Source organism: Stigmatopora argus, chromosome 18, assembly GCF_051989625.1.
Source record: "Stigmatopora argus isolate UIUO_Sarg chromosome 18, RoL_Sarg_1.0, whole genome shotgun sequence".
NCBI classification, from domain to species: Eukaryota; Metazoa; Chordata; class Actinopteri; order Syngnathiformes; family Syngnathidae; genus Stigmatopora; species Stigmatopora argus.
In genome coordinates this window covers 13,054,017-13,069,434 of record NC_135404.1, presented here as the reverse complement: position 1 = coordinate 13,069,434, position 15,418 = coordinate 13,054,017, and the positions used below count along the sequence as shown (strand labels likewise).

Sequence of the window (15,418 nt, the reverse complement as noted above, 5' to 3'; positions counted from 1 at the left end):
GCAAACTGGAGGACTTTGACATTTCCCATCTTATTTACAAACACGCCATTCCATTTGGGCGCTGCTCCAAAAGGTAGCCCGATTCCCCCAAAATATCAAACATAATCCGAGGGGCGATTTCGATCGATTTGGATGATTAGTGTAGCAGCGATACAACCACAAAGGCTCCTCCTCCTCTTTTTCTTGCGGAGCTGCCGGCCTTCGCGTGCGCCGCTAATCGGCCATCTCTTGTGACAAAGTTCAAACACGGACACCAGAGGAAACCAACCAACGGCCTGTCAAAACGCAGCCCAGGGGGGAGCCAAGTGTCTTCTTGCTTCTCAAACATCAGAGAGGTCTCACACGAGAGGGATGGAGAAACGACGGGCGCAACTCCTTCCCCAAAGAAATTAGGAGAAGAAAGAGCCAAGGCTTCCATGCTAAGCGGGATCGGCGCCTCCTTCTTCCTATTCTCCCAGCAAAACAATATCAAGTGATTTAGTGATGAGCAAGCAGCGTCTTTATCTCTCGGACGTGAAGAGAAAGCGTGATCAGGGCTGCTTCTTTAGCTGCGGTCGCTACTCGCCGCCACTCAACTTTTCTTCTTTCCGTCCGACCCGGCCGGGCACCACCCGGGGGAAATCTCCCCACTCGTTTGTTTGCCTCTTAAACTGACGCCAGTTTCAGACGGACGGCCGTGATCCCTCCACTCCCTCAATTGGGCGCATCGGAGCTAAAATAATAACAAAGCAGGGCCTGGATTCATGTGATTGGTGCACGCTTTGAATGTCGCCTCATTTGCTGCACCGAGAAAACGGCAGATGTTTTGAAGAGTTTGGAAAGCGAGGTAGTGATGAACCAATCCTCACCATTGTATTTTAAGGGGATTGACTGAAGACTGCCCCAATGCTATGTCGTTTGCAAAGATATTAATATTTAAAGTTTAACTTTATCTTTTTTTGAATGAAAAAAATGAATATACGTGAAATGACGTGCCTTTTGTCCTAGACTTAGAACTTGTTACTTGTTATTGAACCTCTGTCTGATCCCCCCGATGCCATTTCTGTAGAGACCCTGCCACCTAGTGGTCGGGAATGCTTACTGCAAGTGAGTTGAATTTCAGGAACATTTCACACAACAAAAATCTTGTAAACTGAGAGGGTGTGTGGATGTTAATATTAAGTCTGTTACAACCCAACGCATCCACAGGGTGTCGGAGCCTATCTGAGCTGACATTTCGGCTGGCTTCTGTCCTGTTGAAAAAACTCACTGTGAAGCAAGCCCGAAAAGCACTTAATCAACGTACAGAATATGGTCATTATTAATGGCAGCAGCCGTATGCTTCGTCGTTGATAATATTGCTGTCCGCACAGGGTGTCGAAGCGTTTGCTTCTTTTAAAGAGCGTGCCATATTTGTCAGGATGACTGTCTTCTAATCTTATTCTGCAGTTATTGTTTTTCTTGACATCTTTTTCTTTTTTTCTTTTCTTGTTTTCTCGCTTTTGACTGCCTCCAACGCAGCCAACAGAGGGCAGTGTCTACATTGAGTACAGTAGTCTTCTGTTCTGCACAAAAGCTACAGCTTTTTTTTTTTAAATTGGTAAAACCTTAATGAATGCTAATCTAACCAAATCATCCAAATATGAACAGATACAGCAGTGCTATTGTTTCTATTAGGAGATTTTGGTGTTTATGTGGAACAATTTATACTTTGAGCAGCCTCTAGTGTTGTCTTTTGAAAGGGTTGGATGTCACAACACATTTCAATATTGCATCTTTTTTCTGCTCCTTCAACAGACTGTCGGTGACATTAAACAGGAGAGCCAGCGGCTATTTTGGAAAGTTGACCTATTTCAATTGGATCAACGTTTGGGGATGGTGAGTACTGCCACTTGCACACACACACTGCATATTTTGGAAGTAGTTCATCATGCTTTGTAGAACAGTCAGTTTTTGGATCAAACGCTACACATTCGCGTAGTTGTCCGTAGTTGTAATTGTCTAAAATGGTCTAAAATGGTTTGTAATGCTCCTCCACTTGATACCGACTCAAACTTTTCATTTCTGCGATGACGAGAGTGCGTGCGCGGCGCCAAATACAAATGAAGAAACGCCATATAGTTTGCCTCCAAGACCTGGCTTCCGTTTGACACTTAATTAAAGCCTTGATTAGCTCCCCGGGAAGTGCAGATTGGCCCTCTTTTGCTTATTAGCCATTGGATTTCCTTGCACCTCTCATTATGTCATGCGGTGTAATTGCGCTGTTAGCACACACGTGTGTTATCTCTGCGGGCAACAATTCATGTCCAAATAGAATTTCCTGAATTGTGCTGCAAACAAAGCAAAATGATTTTTGATTTCACAGGGAATTCTCCATTCTGCTGTTTTAGTTGGCCGAATCTTGCCGGTGGGAATTTTTATTTTTCTGGCCGATCGAGTTGTGGCTAGCTAGCTTTTGAAGCATCCGTCAATCACGCACGCCCGTGTTCCCGAGACGCGCCATAGAATGCTGGGAAAATGAGCGCAACACGAACACGCATTCATTTGAACTTGAGAGGGGGAGACAAAGAATGTTGAACGTCAGGTGATGACTGACATTGTAGGCCGGCTTGACAACCGGCATAATAAAGCGCGCTAAATGTAAGCCGCCAGATTTACAGGGCCTTTAGCCCAAAGCCCAAAGCGCCATCATCATTTTCCCTTCCACAATGTTAATGTCACGCAGGGTGCTCATAAATACATCACGCCGTTCATTTAAGGCTGCGCCACGGAGAAACTCGCTCCATTCTTCTCCCCGCCCAAGAGAAATCTGGGGATTTTTCTGGGACCACACGCTCGCGGCCCCGACAGTTTTTTGGGAGTCGACGCCGGATTCTATTTTGTTTAGACTGGCGTGTTTTTTGTTGGGAATAGCGGTGCTTCAATATCAATTTGTCTTTGCATAGCGGGCGCGGATTATTTGTTTCCTCTCTCTACGGATCCCGTTTTCATTTCAAACATGCGCTCCCGGTCCGGCCCGGCCGCTTTAATCATGGGCAACGCTTTAACCCCACGCTGGAACGGTGCACGCGCGTCAGCAGATGTCGCGCTTACGCCGGAAGCCATTGAACTCAAAGGTCGCCGTTGTCGCCGTATCAAAGGCTCCGCTCTTGCGTGTGCGCGCGCGCCGTGTGGGCTCACGGTGGTTGCATTTGAGGCCGTCCTGTTAGCGATTCACGTGAAAGGGAAGTTTCCCCTCACACAAACGCCATTTGCGTTGCCTTTATCTCAGCGGCGTCCCAACTTTTCTCTACGAGGGAGGTCCGCTTTCAGATTAAAATTAAAAGTGAGCTTCCTAGTTCTTACGAAGCCATGGCGGAGCTTCTTTTTCAACTTTACCGGAGTGGCTTCCTCCAAGGTGCCGCTTACTATGCCCAGCGTCAAGAAATAATGTTGTTTCCCGTCTATAACGGCCTTTCGCCAGGGCTTCCGCCGAAGAAAAATGTTCCTTCGGCGCTGGGAAAACGTGGGAGGCAATCACTTCAATATTTAATCATTCGGAGAACGAGAGAAACTTAAAGATTAGCTTTGCGTTTGTTGTTGTTGTTGTTGTTTTGTGTTTCCACCCTAGAGAAAAAGGCACGAAATGGGGGGAAAAAAATAGGATATTTGGAGACTTGGCTGGTGAACTTTGTTCTTTAGCAGATGGACCGATGAGTACATCATCATCACCGATTGGACAGCAAGTGCCCACTTGGGGCAATATTTGTTCCAATGTTAAATTCTGTGTTTTTAGTAAGATTAAATGCAGAAATAACATTTGTGGCCGTTCATGTGGCGGCGCTCGTCCTCAAGTCATTGTGCAGAAAATGGGCGGAATAAAGCAAGCAAGCAAGCTAGCAAGGAAGCCGGTGGCTCGCTGGTGGTGCTGGCTCTTTCTCCTATCCTTTTCTGCGCATTAACTATTGATAATGTGTGGCAAAGCATCACGTTGAGAAATAAAATTACTGTCTAAATGTATTCAGAGGCGGCTCGTAAAGCTGTAATTATACGCATTACTTTAAATATGAAATGCTCTCTGACAGTTATTGTCAGGGGCCGTAATAAAAGTCATGAATCTCATCAACGGCGTCCGCTGGCGGCCCTTGTTTTTTGAATAAGGATGCTCCATCCGGGGTGCTGCTTTTTAATCATCATTTGAAGATTTGAGAAAAAAAATTCTCACAGGAGACATCACGTGCCCATTTTACAGCGCCCTGAACAAGAGACTGCAAGAAGTGTTTTGCCGATAGCACTTTTTGGTAGTCTCCAAAATTGCCAATTTGCAGCCATTGATTGGCGTGCGAGGCCCCCAAAAAATGGGCAATAATGAACAACCTGTCCAACGCAGGAGGCAAAAACATGGCGGTCAACGTCCAATCTGTTAAGCGTAAAGGTGCAATTTAGCACTGGCCGTCCTTCCCTTTTCCGCTCGGTCGCCCCTCTCCGTTATAAGCGCGCATACGATTCTTCAATGTGCGCACATGCTATCATCATCATCATCATCATCATCATCATTTGCCCGGTGGCTGGCGGCCAACGGAGGCTATGAAATAAAGCTAGCCGGAGCTCGGAGGAGAGATCATTTCCAATCAAAGGAGGACTTGGTTCATTTGATTAGGCGCCACTGGACGATTTACAATCAAATGAGATTTGGGGAGCAGACGCCACCAAATGGAAAAAGAGACGAGGGGAGCGCCATCGCCGTCGCTCGTGGAAACGGGGAGAGGAGAAGGTTCCGCCCCTACCCAATTGGCCAAGAATAACATTGAAATCCAGGAGCAAAGGCGCCTGGGAAAACTCGGACCCCCTGCTAACTTCAACTGGCCGACTAGACGATGAGCACGAGCCACCTCCTTTTTCTTTTCTTTTTTTTGTGCCAGTCCAACGCGGGCTGGGCTTTCTTTCCTTTGGTGAAAAGCTGCCCGCTAAGCCATTTATCACAAGCCGGCTACGTGAACCAGGTTATATTTCATAACGGCGCTGGGCCAGACAACGCTATTGTTTTTTGGGGGCGCAGGTACTCGGCAGGCAGGTGAAATTGCCCACATTTTTTACCCCGCTTCCTCAAAAAGTATTTATATATTTCACTCCAATGATTTTGTACACCGGGCATGAAGTGGCCATTTCCAAATGACATTGGAATTTCTTCAGAGATATCAACGAAGAACCCATCTGAATGATAACCCACTCCATTGTATGTTTTACAAAAAGACCATTTGTAAAAATGATCCCCTTGGCTTTTTGGCTTCACTTTTGTTTGTTTTTCTCCCGGTTTGGGGCAGTTCTCTGAGAACCCTGGCTTTCATGTCTGCCCGTGGCGTTGGTCAACGGCTAACCTTTCTTACCAGCGTGACCCTCCTCATCCCGCTATTTAGTATTTGACTCATGGTCCGCTTAGCTTGTACTTGTATCATGTCAATGAAGGCATTCAATTCAAGTTTTGATGGCCCGCGTGGCGTGCTCTCTGGAGAGGACGCTTATCTCTCCGCGAGCCCGTCGCCCGTGGACTCTCACGGCCCGCCATCCCGCGGGGCCCATCGTCGGACGGCCGGGTGGATCGATGGCCCTAAAACAATCAGCGTGCGCTCGATCGCCGAGCTATTAAGATGTGGAGTGGCGACAAGTGGCCAAGTCCAGATACTCCACTCCATCCACCTAAAAAGGAGAGACAGATTCAAGGCCTGTAAAAATCAATAGCTTCTTTTTGACGTTTAGGGTGTTGAATGGAGGAAGGGAAGGAGGGAGGAAGAACAAGAACCAAGTGCTCATGTCAATCCTTTCTTGATCAGCGGCTATCCATTGACCCTCAGATCTGGCAACTTTTGGATTGTGTGTCGGCATGGCATGGCATGGCATGGCATGGCATGGCATGGCATGGCATGGCATCCATCCATCATCCATCCATCCATCCATCTATCTGCAAAGCGCTCTCTGCCCTTTCAAGCCAGGAGGTGGCTACTTGTGGTTTTCTCCGCTTCTGGCAATCTCCACTACATTGCTCTTGAAGCTATTTTTTTCTGGGGTTTTGTCCATGGTGGTTGTTTAAGACAGACAGATCCTCCACGGGTGAACGTTCTATCTTTCTTTCTCTCTCTCTTGCTTTCTGGGTAATGTATGGCCGCCCATTCATCTGCGTGTCAGGCGGAAGCCCCGAGGAGGTGTGTATCTCCCAAATCAATATCTCATTAGTTTAAGAAGCCCGGCCCTCTCTTTCTCTCTTTTGCTCGCCACTTGCTCACTTTTTCTTCTGACGTATGTATTTTCCTGGTAGACACTCCCCGTCTAAAATAATGAAACGTGTACGTACGTACGTATGCATGTATGCATCCACTTTGCGGCGTGCTAGCCTCATTCCTTTTACCCAATCTAAAAATGTCTCAGGCGAGGTTCAAATTGGATGGATGATGAGCCAGCTGTTTACCTGACAATTTGGCTCTTCATACAGGAAATATGTTATCTTCAATATTCCGCGATACAACGACAAAACAGGCTGTGTGTTTTAGTGATCTACGTACATACAATAGAAATGCATTTGGGACGTGATCCCTCCCGATTTTTTTGTATTTTTTCATCCCGTGATGGGATCGCCGACATAGGCTGGAGTTATTTTCTGGGCTCCACGTTGACGTTTCTCCATTTATTGCCCGAGCAATCAGACGGATCAAAAAGGGGATCAAAGTGCATTGCGAAAGCCCCAAGCGGCCACGGGCGGCGGAGAGCGAAAAGCCAAGACGCGAAGACGCGAAGATGCGCACGCCACTGATCATCTCCTTCCTCGGGAGAAGCTCGAAAAGTTTGCTGTCCTTTGCAGAAAGACTCATTCACCATTCTCTTGGGAAACACGGCCTTTATGTTTTATTTAGCAGGAGCAAAGTGTACTTGGCGCGTGTGTTCCGTCCGTAGGCATCCCAATGAACGAACTGCCCGTGCTACCCATGTATGGAATGGCCATTCCCACACCCTACCGGTCGGTTCTGGGTCACAAAAGTCCTTTAGACCTCCATTTTGTACAGGAATAGCATGAAGGGGGGCGGGGCGGGGCGGATGCTTGCGCAGTCTATACTACATTTAAATGAAAGTCCATAAATCTTTCATAATGATTGTATAATCTTCCGCATTGGCACAGAACGGGCAAAAGTGCTCCATGTTCTTGCTCGCAAAGAAGGCCCACCCTTTTGGCTGTCGCGTGGCAAATTGTAGAGGCAGGGTGGGCTGGCGGTGGCAATGGCAATGGCAATGGCAATGGCGGTTGCACTTGCGCTGCGAGAAAAATGAGTCAAAGTGGCGCCGCAGTGCCAGAAATTGACCCCGGAGACAGCCTTCAAAAGAGAAGCGCTTATATTCGGCGCCGTCTAATTGCTCCCTTTCACCCTCAAAACAAACCGTAAACACGCTTTGCTTTTGGGGCGGCGAGGCAACAAAACTGCTTTATGATAATTGTATGAGCGGGGATTTGAATTATTCACCAGCCTTTCTTTTTGGGGAATTTAGGATATTACTTTGCCGAAGTACACTGCTGGTGAATACAATGTGACTTGAAGGCTTAGGCAGGTGTTTTTTGGGGTGCTTTTCAGAAGCCCATGGAGCTTCTCCCTTAGTTCGAGAGAGGGAAAAGAAGAATGAGATGGCGTTGGTGTGTTGTTTGGCTTTAATGATGGCGGGCGGGCTGGCGGGCAAAGCGGCAGAGCGGCCACAGCAGATCCGTGACAGCGACTCCGGTGTCATTTAAGAATCAATAAAGCAAAGGCAGCAGGATGAGTGCAGCGCTGTGAAAATGGACGCCTCGTGTTGTGTGTGGGGCCATTTGCTCCCTTTTTGCCATTGTCAGCACAATCCAGCGTTTAATGTGAAAGGGCCCACCTCCCTGACACACACCCACACGCACCCACACACGCGCACACACCCGCACAGGCTTGCGCACCCGCACTCACACAGTCTAAGCAGCCCAATGGTGTACCAAAAGCACACAGGCGAGCACTCGGCATCTCACGTGTTGTTTCTTACACGCTGGCTCTATTTCTCTTATTGGCACAAAACGCACTTCTACGCTCTTTGGATTTTGGACACCTCGTCCTCCAAGACCATCGTTTATCGTATAAAAAATAGCCCGAAATGACTCTGTCGTTGCACGTGTTGCCGAAAGTTACGACAAATGCAATTAGGAGTTGATTGAGGTGTCCGGCGTGGCTGGGACGGTAGGCGGAGCGTCCCGGCCACAAGTTTGAATCCAAACAAAGGACGGACTGGCATCGGCGTGCTCGCGTATTCGCGTGCTCGTGTGCGCGCGCGCGCCTTCCCTCGCACAAGCATTAATTCCGGCGGCCCGGCCGGCGCCCATTAGTCTTGCATTGTTCCCCTCCACCACTGACACGGGCTGATAATGCTAGCTTAGTTTATTCTCAGATCAGCAGTTTTGACACTCAACTAAGTTCCATACAATGTTTACTTTGCATTTTTTCAAAAGTATCATTCTGCGGCGTGCATATCTAAGCCCAAATTCAGCCACGGTTGGCCGGTGCGGCTAAAATGGAACGATCGCGGTACGTTTCAAAGTCCCGTTTTGGAGTGATTAAAGAGCGCTATTTCGGGATTGACGAACCTTGCGTTCAACCGCCAAACCAACGAAGGTCGCCCACCAAAAACCACAACAACGGGAAACGACGGCTAGGGCAGAAACGACACGTCCCGTCTCATCGTTGCAATCCTCCGGCTTCACAGAATGGCTCTGCCCATTTGTATGCTAAAGCGGTCGCCGGTAACGGCGCCGTGTATAGAACAACACGTGCTAATTAGCCACAGACAAGGAATTACGAAGCCGCACTATAAACGTCACGCTCGCCTTCGTACCGAGTTTCCGTTCTTTGCGCGTCTTTGGCCCTTTCTCCCCCAAGGCGATTGCAAATTTGAAGACGCGCCCTTTCGTTCTCATCGGCCGAGCTCAAAACGGACAAAGAGCCGCAACGGAGAGCGCCCGCCCGGCCGGCGCTGGCTTTTTTTGAAGCCAGCCGGGAGCTTTGACGGCGTTATTGTTCACCGTAGCGCTAACCCGTGAAATGGAGTTCAGCCTAGCCGAGACGGCGGCTTAGCGCCGTACGTACCTTGAGGCGTGAGGATGTTTACAGAAAGAAAAGACAGAGGTGGAGTAGGAGCAGCCACGGAACGCTATCGGAGCCCCTGATCAAGCGGAGGAGTCTTTGCCAGCGGCTGGCCGTGCAATTCTTTGCTTCCGGCTCTCCCTCTGCCTGCCTGCGTTTGCGGAGCATCTTAATTATTTGGGAGGTTAATTGTGGGCTGTGCGGGGCAGCCTCAATCCGCCCTCACCCACCCCGGCCCGCCCTCATCCGCCCTCACCCGCCCTCGTCCCTCTCCACCTCGGTTGGCATCCGTGTCGCTCGCCCGCCTCTCCGTTTCACTTTCAATTACCGGAGCGCCACCGCCGGGCCCGTGAGGAGGGAGAATAAAAGCGCGCGCCACCAGGAAAAACCCACACGAGGCCCGGCGTAAGATGCAGGAGGCGCTTCATCCATTTATGCATGCCTCATTTAAGTGTTCCTATTGTATGCATCCCCCGGGAGAACGTATGCAGATAAAGTGGCGGCGGTATAAAGGAGTTCACGCACGCACGCACACGCACGCACACACGCTGAGTGGCGCAAGTCACACAACGGCGAGCACAAATGCCGATGTAGCCAACATTTTGCTGAGGCCACGCTCTTCTTCTTCTTCTTCTTCTTCTTCTTCTTCTTCCTCCTGCGCAGAGAGACATAAAGATCAGTGGCCATAACGCACAAGCAAGCATACTGGAGGATATGGCCACCATCAAGCTTTTATGTGGCCCTGGCATCATAAAGGAGGCTGCACACACTCAGCTTTGTGTACGCCTCATTATGGTGAGCAAAAGTCACGTTTGGGGAAATCACCGTGCCACGCAATGGCTTAAAAGCGCCGTAGTGGCGCATCGTCAATGATGCACATTTAGCTTCCGTGGCAATTTACTCAATCAAACGTATAGTAGCGGAAATATTTGGAATTTCAACGTGTTTGCTTTTGGGCCACCGTTGTTTTAGGCTCTTTTCCAAGCCAAGTTGGAGCAGACTCGGGCCATTTGATGAATGGACACCCTGTGACGTGAATTGCTGAGCCAGTATTGCGGGCTTTTGAGGCGGCGCTACCGTATCGCCATCGCAAGATGAAGTGAGAGAGCCAACGCCACTCAAGCTAGATGCTGGACAAAGAGTAGAGGCGGGGGCAAAATGACATGGAGGCGTACTAGAGTATTTACACCACGGCAGCAAACGCTAAGCACTGCCGCTAAAAAAAAAGTGGCGGCGACTCAATATGTGGCTCGGTCAAGGAAACAAAAGACGGCTTGAAGCTGGAGTCTCATCAGCGCCAGACGTCTGAAAATAAAAGAGGCCATTACTTGGAGTGGCCGAGGAGTTTCCCATTAAATGAGATGGAATCTCCGAGATGAGCGCTGTTGGGGAAGCATTAAAAGGCCACCACAAAAAAAACAGGCTTTGTACATCTGCACATTTGCATTTGCTCCGTCGTCAAGCGGCCACCCTCCAGCGACTTTTGCTCTTTATCCTCCTAATCACTCATGGAAAAGACGCGCCCCACTTGCACTCACTATAAGCACCCTTCCTGCCCCTTAAGCAAACACTTGGCCGACGGCTCCCAAGTCGCTAGTCTAGCGTGGCTCGACGGTACGGTGGCGCGGTCTCCTCCTTCTTACGAGGCGACCCGCTTATCACTTTTGTTGTCATTACGAATCAATGCTTTTTTTTTCACGTTCCGCTGGCTGTTCTTTTTTTGCGGGCGATGAGCCGGTTAGCGCGATGCGACGCCTCACATTTCGGACAGCGGGTGTTCCCCCTTGGCCTTTCCGTGTCCGCGTGTGCACTTTGATCGACGACTCTCGCCAAAAATTCCGTCTTTCCAAATTGGGTCCCCTCGTCTTCGTGTGACGGGACGCGCTAGCCCCGTGTCGTCGTTTGATCGGCCACATTAAAGTGGCTCGGCTCAAACGTGGCTGAAATGATCCACATTTTTGTCTGCAAATAATAATTGTGGCTCTCCTTTTTACCCCACAGAACCTCTGACTGGGAGTCGCATTCCGTACATGGAGACCCCCGGCTGGCCAGGTGGGTCTGCGTCTTTATTATGCCTCTGTTTACACCATAAGCCAAATTTCATCCCGTTTATCGATACGTGCGTCCGAACGGAGAGCGGCCAGCTGTCTTTCCATGAGTGTGTGTGCGTACGTGCGTGCGTACGTGTGTGTGTGTGTGTGTGTGTGTGTGTGTGTGTGTGTCTGCGCAGAGTGAAAATGTGCTGAGCGCAGTGCTTTGGCGCTGGGCATGCCCACTCGCAGTGGCTATAAATCGTGAGCCGGCGAGCGAATGCAGCGCTGCGCTCTGACTGTGTCAGCAGTCCAGCCAATGAATGGATATTAATCGCCACAAAAAACCCTCTTTAATTCCGCTACCACTGCCAGGTTCTCCCTCTCTCTCTTTCTCGTGCTCGCTCGTTATCCATCTATCAGTCACCTCTCTGTTGACCGCCCCCTCTTTCCCCTCAATGTTTGTCGTCGCAATAGTTATCCGTAGTATCCCGTCTCGGCGAATTCCACGCCAAACGCATGTGTTTATCGTCAAAGATGTATCGCCAGAGAATGGAGTGACGGGAAACTGGAGAAAAGCCCCCCTTCCTCCACGAGCGTAAGCTTTGCCCCGCCTCCGTCGGCGTCGACGGAGAGGCCTCCGGGCCCATCCAGGCTCCGGCGCCCAATCACGCTGACACGGAACTAATTGAAAAATAGCGAGCGCGCTTCTCCAAGGAAGGATCTTGCTTGGAGAATGCCGCCTCCTTTGAACCTCCGCGAGGGGATTTGTGGTGGCGATACGCACGGCGCCAGAACCGCTTGGCGTCAAAATGCCTTTCACGGCTCTCGTCGCCGCGCCTGGCGTTATTGGCCCTCCGACCCTCGGGGTTTGGCCCCAAAAGGCGGCGTGATGGATTACCGCGACGTTATTTACTCTGGGAAAAGCAGAAAAGTTTCCCCCCTCCAAAACACTGCTCTAGATTTTAGACAACATGAAATTTTGGCGGTCCAAGGGGCCAGTTGAGGCTTGTAAATCATTTGTATACATTTCCATTTCTTCCGCCTTTATTTTGGGACACTAAAGAGGAGAAAAGCTTCAAATGCATATTGCATGAGCCTGAATGTGTTTTTTCTTTTAACTTTGCCATCTTGATATCATTCCGGTGGCCCAAATCCATGCTATTGATTAAGGTAAGGGGAAAAAATGGTGGCAATTATTCAGAATCCCCCCCCATTTTTTTCCACCCCCCCATGAGAATAGCGTTATTGGACAACAGAGCTCTCTATCTACGCCACGCCATCCTCTCTCTCTCTCGCTCTCTCTCTCTCTCTCTCTCTCTCTCCCCCCTGCAGCAAAACTCTCAATTAGCCGGCTTTCCGGTGAAAATGTAATTTTCCGCACATTATGTTGATGAAACCTTTTCGGCGTGAACTCAAATCCCTTTAAATGGATCAAATGGCTGACTATTTGAGGCCAGTTAGATTTCTTCAAAGATTTCAGGAAGAGCGCGTTCGGGGGAAGCCATGCATTTGATGGGCTTCAACATACGAGGAAAAAAAAGTTGATCGCCGGACATCCATTCGCCCCGATCCAATTCAAATCCAATCGCCGGGATTGAACGGACGAAAGAAGGCGCCCATCTCGGATGGTCTCCCCGTTGGTTGGCGTACGATAAAGTCCCGTTGGCAAAATAGCTGGCTGGAAGTTGAGTGGAAGACAAGACGGTGGCTGCGCTCAGCTCAATCTGGCTTTTATTGCCTTTTATTGGGAGGACGCAGCACGCAGCGTAAATGCCTCCGCTTGCCTTTATGTCGGTTAAAGTGACGCCCGGGGCGCGGGGGCCGCTCTCCACGCTCGCGCAAAGGCCATTACCATTAAGGCGGCGGCGGCGGCGGGCGCAAAGACGACGGGAGAAGAGCGAGCGCTCGTTTCCACGAGACGCCACTAAAAGAAGGATGTGGCCACCGTGCTTTTAGCCCCTTCTTCGCCACTAACGTCCAATTACCGCCGCGTCCGGGGGCCCCCCCGCCACGCAAATGTTAGGGAGACGGCCCCGTTGTCAGCCGCCGTGGACGGCGCCCGGCCCGACGGAGGGAGAGTGCCCTTCCGATATCCATTTCAATTTGCCCGGTTGTCCTTTGGTCCTTTCTTTTCCATTAGAGCGCGCTCGGGTGAGCTTGGCTTTTGACCAGAAAGGACGGTAGACGTCACGTTGGGCCTTATGGACACCGGGACGCGAATTGGACGGATCGGGATGCCACGAACGATAGCGCCAAAACGGCAGCTGCTTTCGTTGGCGATTGCCACGGCCCCAACTGCAGCAGAATCCCACGACGGCGTCGTGTGGAAAGTCCTTTTTTTGTTTTTATTGAGAAGGAATTAGTCTTGTTGCTGGCTGCACACGCACATGCATATGCATATGTATATGTATCTAGAGTAGATGGGGCCAAGGGGGAGGAAAGAGAGAAAGAGAGAGAAAGAGAGAGAGAGAGAGCGAGACAGAGAGAAAAGCTGACTTAAACATTTTTCTCCATTTCACAAAAGTAGCTGTGGTGCTGTCAACATGATGAATGGGAGTATAAAAAGTGAGAGAGAAAGAGAGAGAGAGAGAGACATAAAAAGAGCAGAGCGAGCGAGCCAAGCAAACGTGGGACTATGCGGCGAAGAATACCTTTTGGGGAAGCGTGGGGCGGAGTTCTCCGACCCGGGCGCCCGACGCCGGCCGTCCAACATTTCCGCCAGCGTCCGGTGGCACGTGGCTGCGTGTGTGTGTGTGTGTGCGTGTGTGTGCGTGTGTTATAACAGCAGCGGTTGCAAAGGCGCCCTTTGGCACAGTTGATGATTAGGCAGTCAGCGCTTGTACAGGTGTTTTGACACCTTGCTATTTATGAGGCGGCCATTAAACGGCCAAGAAGAGACTGTCAAGCAGCCTCAGCAAGACGCCGCAGTAAAGTCACTAGCCTTCATTCATGCACATCCCAGTGTGTGAGTGTGTGTGTGTTCGTGTGTGTGTTTGTGTGGGTGTACAGTTGGGCTTCAAGGTTCACATCCACTCTGAAACCGCCATGCAATGAAATTTCGTCCCTTACAAATAGTGAGTAGGTTTCCATGGGCTAAAATGCTAACGTATTGCAACATGACATGGGGAAGACAAAAAGAATGATGCTTAGTGTTCCTCCCCCGGCTAAAAGCTCACCTCGTTGTCCAATTGAATCTCAGGATAACGGCAGAACTTTTCGCCTCCTTCCTCCTTCACTCGGAAAAACGAGAACAAAAGACGCTGTCGGCTCGATGTGGCAAAGACGTTTGTCACGCGGGGCGCCGTAGCCAGACGCAGAGTGCGCTCTTTTACGAGCCCGTACTTTTCCGAGTGCGGCGTCCCATTCAAAGTCATTTGTTTGACTTTTAGTATCCGCACACTGGCTTGAATGTAAAAGAATATCAATGGCGGACGGCTCGGTCGGGCACTTTTTAACAAGCTTTGACAACAAATGAACGGCACGGGCCTCCTCCGTCCTCGGCTTACGTGCGTGTTGAGCACGCGCTACGCTCCGCCGCTACTTTTTAGCCCCGCGCACGTCGGCGGGTCGTTTGGGCGCAATTAAAGAACGGCTTCATAAATAATAGTCAGCACCCTTTCGCCCCCCCCATCCACCGTAATAAATCCACGACAACGTCGGGCCGTGTGCTTTCCCCCGTTTTTACTCCATAATGGATGAAGACAAATTCCTGGAGGCGCTAATTAGATCAACAGGAAATGAGTATTTATTGCGATCGAGGCTTTCCCAAAAGGTCATATTGAATATCAGCAGCTCCGCGTTTCGTCGCCGTCGCGGTTCCGCAAAGGCTTTTGCTGGAAAGTCTATCGGCCGTTCGATACAGTCCAGGGTGTTTGAGCGCCGCCGCCGGGGCCAAAGCCACCAGTCGGCCTATCGCTGACTATTTTTCATTTAGACCGGTGCCAAACCCAAATCCCGGTCGATATCCGAGGGACGGGGAAAGACGCCAGATCCATTCCCAGATATCTTGACACCGGCACGAGCCGTTTCGTATTAGAAATGGCGCTGGAAGACGAGGCCCTGACCCCGTCGTGGTCTTATTCCTCCGGACGGAGAGAAATAAGCAATTGCGAAACCAATTCAAGTCGCGATGGGGTGAACAAAAAAACACGACGAAGCCGTGTGATAGGACGGCAGAGGCCAATGACTGAACAAGCCTTTGATGGCATGATTATTCTAACTTTGATTTATGGCCATTGATCTCAAAGTGGCGGAGGGCGTCGTCATTAACGCCGCGAGGGTGCGGCGGGA

General features: G+C 50.1%; 1 protein-coding gene across 6 annotated transcripts in view; it reads left to right on the top strand.

Moving 5' to 3' along the window:
- The window catches only part of LOC144092989 (RNA binding protein fox-1 homolog 3-like), an 85,987-nt gene that overhangs the window by 21,864 nt on the left and 48,705 nt on the right, over positions 1 to 15,418 (top strand). For all 6 annotated transcript variants that reach the window (XM_077626209.1, XM_077626202.1, XM_077626203.1 and 3 more), the window contains 2 exons: positions 1,777 to 1,857; positions 11,097 to 11,147. In XM_077626209.1, the coding sequence (XP_077482335.1) occupies positions 11,126 to 11,147 (22 nt within the window). In that variant the 5' untranslated portion in view covers positions 1,777 to 1,857; positions 11,097 to 11,125. The remainder of the gene's footprint in view (positions 1 to 1,776; positions 1,858 to 11,096; positions 11,148 to 15,418) is intronic.